At 34.7% G+C, this 9,851-nt stretch overlaps 1 protein-coding gene across 1 annotated transcript in view; it reads left to right on the top strand.

Moving 5' to 3' along the window:
• Window positions 1-4,520: 4,520 nt before the first annotated feature.
• LOC103129897 (low affinity immunoglobulin gamma Fc region receptor II-like) overlaps window positions 4,521-9,851 on the top strand; it is a 9,924-nt gene continuing 4,593 nt past the window's right edge. Inside the window, exons 1-3 of the mRNA XM_016665478.1 lie at window positions 4,521-4,625; window positions 4,936-4,968; window positions 8,932-9,183. Of these exons, the coding sequence (XP_016520964.1) occupies window positions 4,589-4,625; window positions 4,936-4,968; window positions 8,932-9,183 (322 nt within the window). The 5' untranslated portion in view covers window positions 4,521-4,588. The remainder of the gene's footprint in view (window positions 4,626-4,935; window positions 4,969-8,931; window positions 9,184-9,851) is intronic.

Here is a 9,851-nt window from a genome sequence, read left to right on the forward strand (position 1 = left end):
CTATTAATATAATAATGTACACTTCATTACACTTCATTTTTATTTTGGATTTGCTGCTACTGATAAACTACAATTTTAATTACTCTTAATTCATCTTTATTCCTACGTAACTATTTTGTAAATGACATGCATAACTACACTACAGTATTTACACTGTTTTAGGCTAAGATTACATGGAAAATTACATGGAAAGATTAATTACACAAGATGCCCAAATTCAAATATTTTTTTTATTACAGACATTTTAAAATTGTCCAATTTGTAAAATTTCAATAGCAGCACTGAAGTTCATAAGCATGAGAGCCGCCTGGTATCAGAGCCCACAATGTTTATTGCCATGAAGTTTCGAAGCTTAAAACCTTGAAATTAAACATGACTTGTTTTGCCATCTCCAAAAATATTTAACATCTGGATATTTGAATAACCTACAGAGAGAGCCCTGAAGCAATAAATCTGTTGCAGTGTCATGTAACAGCCACTAGATGGAGGTACAAACTAATAATTTAACCATAAAGTACAGAGTTTCATCATCCCAGTTTATTGTGGCACTATAAATATTTTTGGCAAGCAACGCAAAACAAATGTACATGGAAACCAAAACCAGAAGCTAGTATTTTCTAAACTGAGCCATTTTGTTATATTATGATTATAAATACACTAATTAAATTTGTCAGTGAGATATTGTCAGAATACTATACATACTTTTTAAATATGTAAGCACATCATAATGTAAATGACTGTAAGCATATCATGTCTATACACTTCCTTTTAATACTCCAAAAATAAGCTCATTTCTGATTGGTTCATCTGCTGCTGTGGCTCTGGAGCTGAATCTGAAAACAATAAACAATATGCAACGTCTCGGTCCAAAGGATCACCTGTAAGGCACCTGTGATTGTATTTTGTAAATAAATTCTTATTAATTGTTGCCTCCCGGGTCTGATTCTGCATGTGGGTTAGAAGCCTACCCTCGAACATGACAGTGTGTGTGTGTGTGTGTGTGTGTGTGTGTGTGTGTGTGTGTGTGTGTGTGTGTGTGTGTGTGTGTGTGTGTGTGTGTGTGTCACTTTGCAGCTTCCTTAAAAGCTCCATCTGTTTCTAGCTGATCAGTTTTGGCCACTAATGGTTTGTGGCATGTTTAAGGTTCCTCCCTAAAGCCTACACACAGCTAATTTTCAAAGAATATTTCTGATACACATCTGTTAAGTTTTCCATTCAATTAGAATAGATCCTCATCTCTCTTGCATATATAAGTTTCCATTCAATTAGAATAGATCCTCATCTCTCTTGCATATATTAGTGACTTGGTGTTAGTGCTGTTCTCAGAAATGAGGAAACTAAATATTTTTAGCTCTTTTTTAAATGCAACTGTATTCAAGAGTAAATGGTTCCTAATCAAAGTTGCTTTCTATTAATCTTTGAATACACTTGAACTTCATTCCTTAACCCAGCCTGGAGAACCTGATGAAGATATTTAATAGAACAACATAGAACTATGGCTCAGCATGGCCTGTTAGAAATTTAGTCAACAAGTAAGTTTATGGCAAAGGAATCATCAACTCCAGGCCTTAAAGGCCAGTTATGCACTTTTATTGCTCAATCTGCTAACTATGTTACCTGTAGTTATGAAAAGGCTGTCAGTATAAAAATAAGTTAAAAGAAATTTGATTTTGCATCACAGCTGCTTGTAGAACCGGAAATTGGCCTCTGTCTATTTAAGGAGTTGCTATCCGACACTTCCCCTTTCACCACTTTGCTTTGGAGCATCAGACTGAGAAGTAGTTTATTTATTATGAACCTGGAGGAGCTACATGGGGGAGGCAGAAGGGAAGAGTCCTGTGTGTGGAGGGAGATTGGCTGGGGACTGCAGCTCTCAGTAGGAGCTTTGTGCAAATGAACAGCACATTGTAAGAACTATCGCTTAGATGCTTGATTGTGGATAAAATGGGAATTTCAAACTAAGGGCCACAGTTGATAGCATGCTAAATGAAATGTCAGTCCTGCTCACCATTATTGGCACCCATGAAGTTTAAGTACATAGAATGGAATATTTATTGAAGGGAATTCATCAAGAGAAACACCAAGATAGCTGTGCTTGATGCAAAACAACAAATGATCAAAAACATTTAAAAAGATAAACATTATGAGGAAAACAAAGAAAAAACATAATTTTTATCATGCCAATGGTATTGGCACCCTTTGCTGCAAATCAATATGAAAACCCAATTTGGCTCACCTGTTGCAAATCACACATAAAGATCACTTGTGATGGACTGCCTCCACACATGTGACATGAATTAACCAATGAATGATCATGTTGGTGCTTTAAAAGCCACTTGTTAGTTCATCTCCACATGTGACAATGGTAAAGACAAAGGAGCTGTTTGAGGCCATCAGAAACGCTATTATTTGCAAGCACAAGACCTCCAAAGGGTATAAAGGCCTCTCCAAAGACCTTGGTATCCCTGTTTCAACGGTGCGTAATGTTATTAAGAAGTGGAACAGTCAAGAACCCCTGGACGTGGGGGGAAGAGAAAAATTGATGACAGAAGTCTTCGACGGTTGGTGCGAATGGTGGAAAAAACACCACATCTAACATCTAAAGACCTAAATACCAACCTGGAGCAGTCTGGTGTGATTGTTTCAACAAGTACCATACGCCGCACACTAAACAAAGTGGGGCTTTATGGGCGGAGGCCAAGGAAGACTCCATTGCTGAAGAAAAGACATAAAAAAGAATGTTTGATCTTTGCAAAAGAGAACCTGGACAAACCTCAATCCTTCTGGGACAACGTTTTATGGACAGATGAAACAAAAGTGGAGCTTTTTGGTAAATCACACAAACAATATGTTTACAGACGGCGCAATGAAGCCTTTAAAGAAAATGACACCATACCAACAGTCAAGCATGGTGGAGGAATCATAATGCTGTGGGGCTGCTTGCAGCTTCTGGTACTGGAGGCCTTGACCGTATCGCAGGCATCATGAAATCAGAAGATTATCAAGCAATTCCAGAGCGAAATGTCTTGCCCTGTGTAAGGAAACTTGGTTTGCGGCGAAGATCCTGGGTCCTCCAGCAAGACAACGACCCAAAGCACACCTCCAAAAGCACACACGCCTGGATGAAAGGGAAAAAATGGACCGTTTTAAAATGGCCAGCAATGAGTCCTGATCTCAATCCAATTGAAAGTCTTTGGGTGGAGCTGAAATTTGCCATTGGAGAAAGGAACCCTGCAAATGTACAAGAGCTTGAGCATATTGCAAAAGAAGTGAGAGAAAATGCCACCCAAGAAGTGCAAGAAGCTTATAGATGAATTATAAGAAACGTTTGGAGGCCGTCATTGCTGCCAAAGGCTCCGCGACCAAATATTAAAGAGGGGTGTTATAAATATTAGTGCACATGCTGGTTTTCTGTTTTGTCCTTTGGAATTAAAATATTTATGTTGAAATGGTAATTGCCTTTGTTAAATTACTTTGGACCTGAAATTGAAAGATCCTGCTGATATAAGTTTTGAACATTTCCATTTATTTCTGAAGATATTCACTCAGCTATGCAAATCATGAAAAGGTGCCAATAACGGTAAGCAGGACTGTAATTTGTCCCTATAGCACAGAAAGCATAGATAGACTTCACTTAATACTAAAATGAACAGTAATACTGTTCATTTTAGTTTTGGAGGTCAGTCTGACTGCATTTGCTTGGCACAGTATTACTTCTCCTGTTTTTATTACAGTTCAGTTCATATCTGAATGCGATAATGAGATAATTCTCACTATGAGACTCTTTAGACACAAAGAGGAACCATAAAGTTTCTATCTCCCTCTAGCAACCAGAAAAACAAAACATCTCCATAAACAAATAGTACAAAACATATTATCACTGTTGGACAGAAAACCTCGTATCAAGAAAATGTACATTTTTCAGCAACAGAAAACACATGTTGAAAAATGAAAAAGTCCTAGAAGAAGGAAAAAAAACTGATTTGAACCAGTTTAAATTTTAAAGACTATTATTACCCTCAGCTTTATTCTCTGCATCCATGTTATCGTCCATCAGGGCTGGTGGATCATCAAGAACATATTGTGGCTCAGATATTTAAGGTTGAACGTCTTGCTTTGTTCATCACTGAGCTGAGAAGCAGCTGACAGAAAGTCACTTGAAGAAGGTGTAAAAAAAAATAATTTTTGAAAAGCATGCATGCAAAAACGAGACATTAATTAAGGTGAAAGGGAAGGAGTTATTTTGCTAACTTAAGCCCAAAACTGCTGACAAAAATGTTTTTCTTTACAACATGCAATATTTGTTTAAAGTCAAGGTACTTTTAAAACCACATTTGTAGTTTTTTTTCAAGAAACGGGTTGAAATTTTTGTCCAGTGGACAGGAAATAAAACCCACTAACTGCTGCAGTCAAAGCTGCTGCTGCTGGATTCTGATAATTGTGATAAAGGGAAGGAAACACACAGCTATACTGAGAAGCATATAACATGCTGATGTCATTTATTTGTGGCAGATGTAACTTCTGCTTCATAATTATAGATAAAACAACGTAGAAACCTTTCTGATGAGCAGAAGGTCTGGATGTGAGGATGGAGAACGCTCTGCTCTGCATGCTGGGATTTTTCTGTAAGTTCATCACTGACTTCATGTTCAATGATCAAAATGATTCTGCATGAAGGAAAAAGAGTTTATCTCTATTTGATCTGTTTCTCTACCATTTTGAAAAGAAGCGATGTGTGTTTCTATGATTAACTCAACATGTTGTCTTGGTGTTGTTATATAAATGCTTTTTTACATGAAGTCTTTTTGGCATTACATATTTTATCTCTGACTTTATTTCTAAAACCAAACCATTTTTACCTGAAATGTCGCTAAAGTTAAAATATATTTGTTTTAAGTTTAATCATATCTGATCAGCTTCTGCTCTTCATTGCAGTTCTCAGTAATCTCATCTATGTAAATGCTGAAGGTGAGAATCAGTTTTTCTTGTTCGTTTTTCATTCAGTTTATGATGAATATATAATTAATCACCAACTTTTTATGCATTTTAAATTAAATATATATTTTTATCAGTTTTATTTGAAAGCTAGTTCGACTAACTGAACAAAAGTGCATCAATCTGTGTTGAAATAAAGATCTTTATGTACAAAATATTAACAGTAGATGAATATTTTTCTCTCTATTTGATCAACTCAACATTTCCGAGTGAATCAGGAAATAAATATGATAATCAGGAAAGAGACACGGAAACAAGTCAGTAACTTTCTGCTTTCAAGATCAAACTGTCTAATGTATTTAATGGCTGCCTCAGCATCTTACATTATCATATGAAGTTACCATGTTTATAAGATGTTTATGTGTTTAAAACTGAAAATTTACATGAGAGGAAACTTAAAGAGGAGAAAGGTTTGTGCTTTTCTGTAAAAGTTGAAATGTTTTCTCTCTTTAGCGCCATCTGCTGTCTGTGAACTGAAGGCAAAAAGTTCATGTGGACAAAGTTACTTCCCTTTTATTTATACTGACATTTATTAATCTGACGAATTAATAAATGTTTGTAATCAGTTTGTAATCATGCATATTTCATTATTTTTGACTCTAATAGAGAACTGACTATCATTTTTTACATTTCCGGCAGTTATTATTGGATCTTTGTTGTCTTCTGTCTAAACAGTGTATTTTCTCATAGAGACTTCAAAAGCTTTTGAACAAGTTTTTTTTAAGTGATTCTGCTTTCCAATGGATCCCCAAAGACAAACATGACTAAAATACATCCAGTGATTTATTCTTGTGTTTTCTGTTAATAAGCATTAGTCTGGATCAGTGGACAGATTGTCTTTAAGATTCATTGTTTATTATTTGAGTTCATGGATTCCCTGCCAACCATCCATCCATTCAGTGATATAAATGTTCTAACAACACTTTGAGCACAAACCCCATCAAATCCCTGCTGCCCTGACCTGGTCCTGCATCGGCAGTGTTTAAATATACGTTTGGTGAAATCTGTGAACAAATCAAGCTTAAACACAAAGATTATTAATAGCAACAAAACAGTCAAACGATGAAGATGATTCTTTGGACTTTCTAATTAAATCCTAAATTTACAATTTAATCTTCTATCTCAGGACCAACCATTCATCAAATTTAACAATTTGACATTCTTGATATATGAATGCTAGGATTTTAGATCGATGGTCTGTTAAAATTCAAGCATGAACACAGTTTGCCTGCCTTGGGTTGGTAAAATGAAAAATCCTCACAGAAAGTGCAGCGATGTAAAAACTTCTGATCTGTGTGGATCTTCCTGTAGGGTCACCTTTTCTCCCCGGTTCATCCTGCAAACACCTGCAGTTAAATTTAACACCACTCTTGTGTGTGTGAAGGTTTCAAAGCTGTCAATCAGAGGAAAAATGGTTCTGTTCTGGAAATCGTTTATTTTGAAGCTCACCACATTTTCTTCTTGTGATAAGTGAAATAATCTGTCAGTGGAATTAGTATTTTTCCATCAATATTTAAGAATTACTGACTTAAAACAACTGTCTATATTTTGCTGACAAGTAACTCATAAATTTCAAGTTCAAAGATATTTGCACTAGAAACTAGACCAAAATATCTATTAAGATTTTGGATTTGTTTTTACAGTGTAGATTAAACACCTGCAATTGTGCTGCAATTTTTCTCCAACACTGAACAGATAATTCTTGTATCTTGTATCTTGTTCTCTTCCACCTGTGAAGAACACAGCTCCTCACAGCTGAACAAGAAGATGTGCAGGGAACACTGCACATCTTCTAAATAATTATTTAGCTAAAAAAGCTAAATGATTACTATGCAGCCTGATGATGTCAATCGGTATTTAATAGTGCAAACTGATTTAAATAATTCATTTTGTAGTGTTCACCTCCAATCATTTGACAATTTTACTAATTATTATTAGTTTCATTATTTATTTTTTTACTGATTCTTTGATAAGTTGATACAAAGGAAGTGACTGGGTATAAAATATACTTTTTCTAGGTTTAAAGATTTTTAAATGAATACATTCGTTTTCATTTCTGTGTCACCTAAGATTTATTTATTTATTTATTTTATTTTTTGTCAAAGTTTTACATGTAACATTTCTAATGAGAGATTTCTTTATTTGAACAGTTTCCATTAAACCCACTGTGAGCCGGAAACCCAACTGGTCTAAAATATTCAGAGGAGAGAGAATAACTCTGACATGTGAGATCCAAGGAGGAGGAGGAACTGAGTGGACGTATGAATGGAGACCAAACACAGGAAACTCTACAACATCCAGTGAATACAGGATCAACTACGCTCACAGTGGTACATTCAGCTGCAGAGGAAAAGGAAACCATCAGTTCACACAATGGACTAATTACTCATTAACTGTTGGTAAGTAGATCATCTATTATAGACGTGAAGTGATTATTTACAATGCATCATCAAGTTTCATCTAAACAGTTCACTTTTATTATCATTAAACATGTTATGTTTCTTTAATATTTTAATTTACATTTTCAAACACAAGAACTAAAAGTCAGTGTTTCCTGCTTCCTAAAATCATTTATTGATCAACTTCTAAGGCAAACTAAAATAAATGTTAATAATAATAATAATAATAATAATAATAATAATAATAATAATAATAATAATAATAATAATAATAATAAATACTCAAATCGACTGCACATGTGCAGTTTTCCTTAGTAATATAATTTTATAATGTTTATGCTTCAATTCTCTAATTTGTGTCACTGTGAGATCTTATTGTTCATGAAAGATGCTTAATCCACTTTGATGCTGGGCCATCAGATTTTTTGTTGATCTGCTTATTAGAAGTCACTGTTGTTTAGTGACTGTAAAATCGAGTTCAGTCACCAAATGTAAAATGTAATAATGATGAGATTTTACATTGGAATATTGGAAAGAAGCAATTGGAGAGTAAACAATTGATTTATTAACAGTGAATTCTGCTCAACACTGTCTGTATTTTAGTAAAGTTTTGTCTCGTATAAAATCCATCTGTCTTTAAATGATTCAATAAAAGCTGATAGGAGGCAGATTGTGATTCTCTGGTCCTGCTGCAGTTTTACAGCAAATGACCTGTGTCATTTATTAACTGGTGCTGTATAAATGGACCAAACAGAATGTATTGAAACAAGCACAATTTTGATAATTTTGTTCTTTTTTTTCTTTCCCTCAATCAGCTGCAAATAAACCCAGAGCCTCAGTGACAGTGAAGGATACAATCATACCAGCAGGGGGCAGTGTAGCACTGAACTGCTCTGTGGACATCGGTGAAGGCTGGAAGATTTACTGGTTCAGACATTCACATCCTACAGATCGGAACATATCAACCACTGAACCAGGTGGAGTCTTCATCGTCTCAAATGAAGGTGTTTACAGCTGCAGAGGGGGAAGAGGAGGAAGAGGAGATCCAGTTTTCTACACTGAAACCAGCAATGAAGTCACCCTATGGAAATCTGGTGAGTTTAGTTTCTGTTCATCCAAATTGTCTTAAACTTGTTAAATACTTTTATTGAAGATACTCGTTTTTTTAACTACTGACAGTACATATCATATTAAATAACCTAATAATGTTAAACTGAATTTTGTAGTATAAGCTTGATATTTAATCAACCTGCTATGAAATATCTTTAAGTTTAAAAAGTTCTGATTTGAAAAGTGTTTTCTTTATTCTAATATCTTCTACTACTAATATTAATTATCCTCTATGTTTAGAAGTCACTATTTTATACTTGAATAAAAATAGTCACTTATTCAACTTATTCAACTTGAATTGTTTTTTTTTTTTCTGAGATCAGTTTGACCTTTGAACTCCAAATTGAACTCTGTGAAAGATAACCTTCAAATTGGAGCAAAAGATTTACTTCTAATTTCATTTTTTTATATTTCTTTATGTGATCAGTTTCCATTAAACCCACTGTGACCCTGAAATCCAACTGGTCTCAAATATTCAGAGGAGAGACGGTCACTCTGAGATGTGAGATCATTGAAGGAGAAGGAGTTTGGTGGTGGGCGTATGAATGGAGAACAACCAATAGAAACTCTCCAGCATCCAATGAATTAAAGGTCAATGCAGCTGATAGAGACACATTCAGCTGCAGAGGAAGAGGATACTATAAGTTCACACAGTGGACTAATTACTCACTAACTGTTTGTAAGTAGATCATCACATGAAGTGATTATTAACAATGTTTCATGAAGTTCCAATTAAATACTTTTTTTCAAGCAACATTAAATCTTTTCATTTTTATTCAAATATTTCAGTTTATATTTTTTAAACACAAGAAGTGGAAATCAGCCTAAAATTTATATTGATCATCTTAAAGACAAACTGCAACAATTATTGTCCCAATGTGTTGTTTCTTAGTAAAATAACATTATAAAGTTTATGCTCCACTTCACTAATTTATTTCAGATACAATTTGCTACTGGAGATTTTATTGTCTGTGAAATAATTTTATTCCAGTTCAGCTTTAATGCTGGGCAGCCAGACTTTCTGTTAACCTGCTTATTTTCATCCTGTCACTAGAGACTAGATTTCACATTTAAATACTGACTAACAGGCTGAGACAGAAAGTTGAGGTTTTCTTGAGGAAAACAACAAGAGCAATCGGAAAGAAGAGTGGAGACACTTGATTTATAAACAGTGAATTTTGCTCAATACTGTCTGTATTTTAGTAAAGTTTTGTCTGTCATATAAAACCCCTCCATCCTTCAATGAGTCAATAAAAGCTGATAGGAGGCAGATTGTGATTCTCTGGTCCTGCTGCAGTTTTACAGGAGGCCACTGTGGTTGTTTTGTGTTGTTTTTTTTTGTTTGTT

This window comes from Poecilia formosa, unplaced genomic scaffold (genome assembly GCF_000485575.1).
Source record: "Poecilia formosa unplaced genomic scaffold, Poecilia_formosa-5.1.2 Scaffold589, whole genome shotgun sequence".
NCBI lineage: Eukaryota > Metazoa > Chordata > Actinopteri > Cyprinodontiformes > Poeciliidae > Poecilia > Poecilia formosa.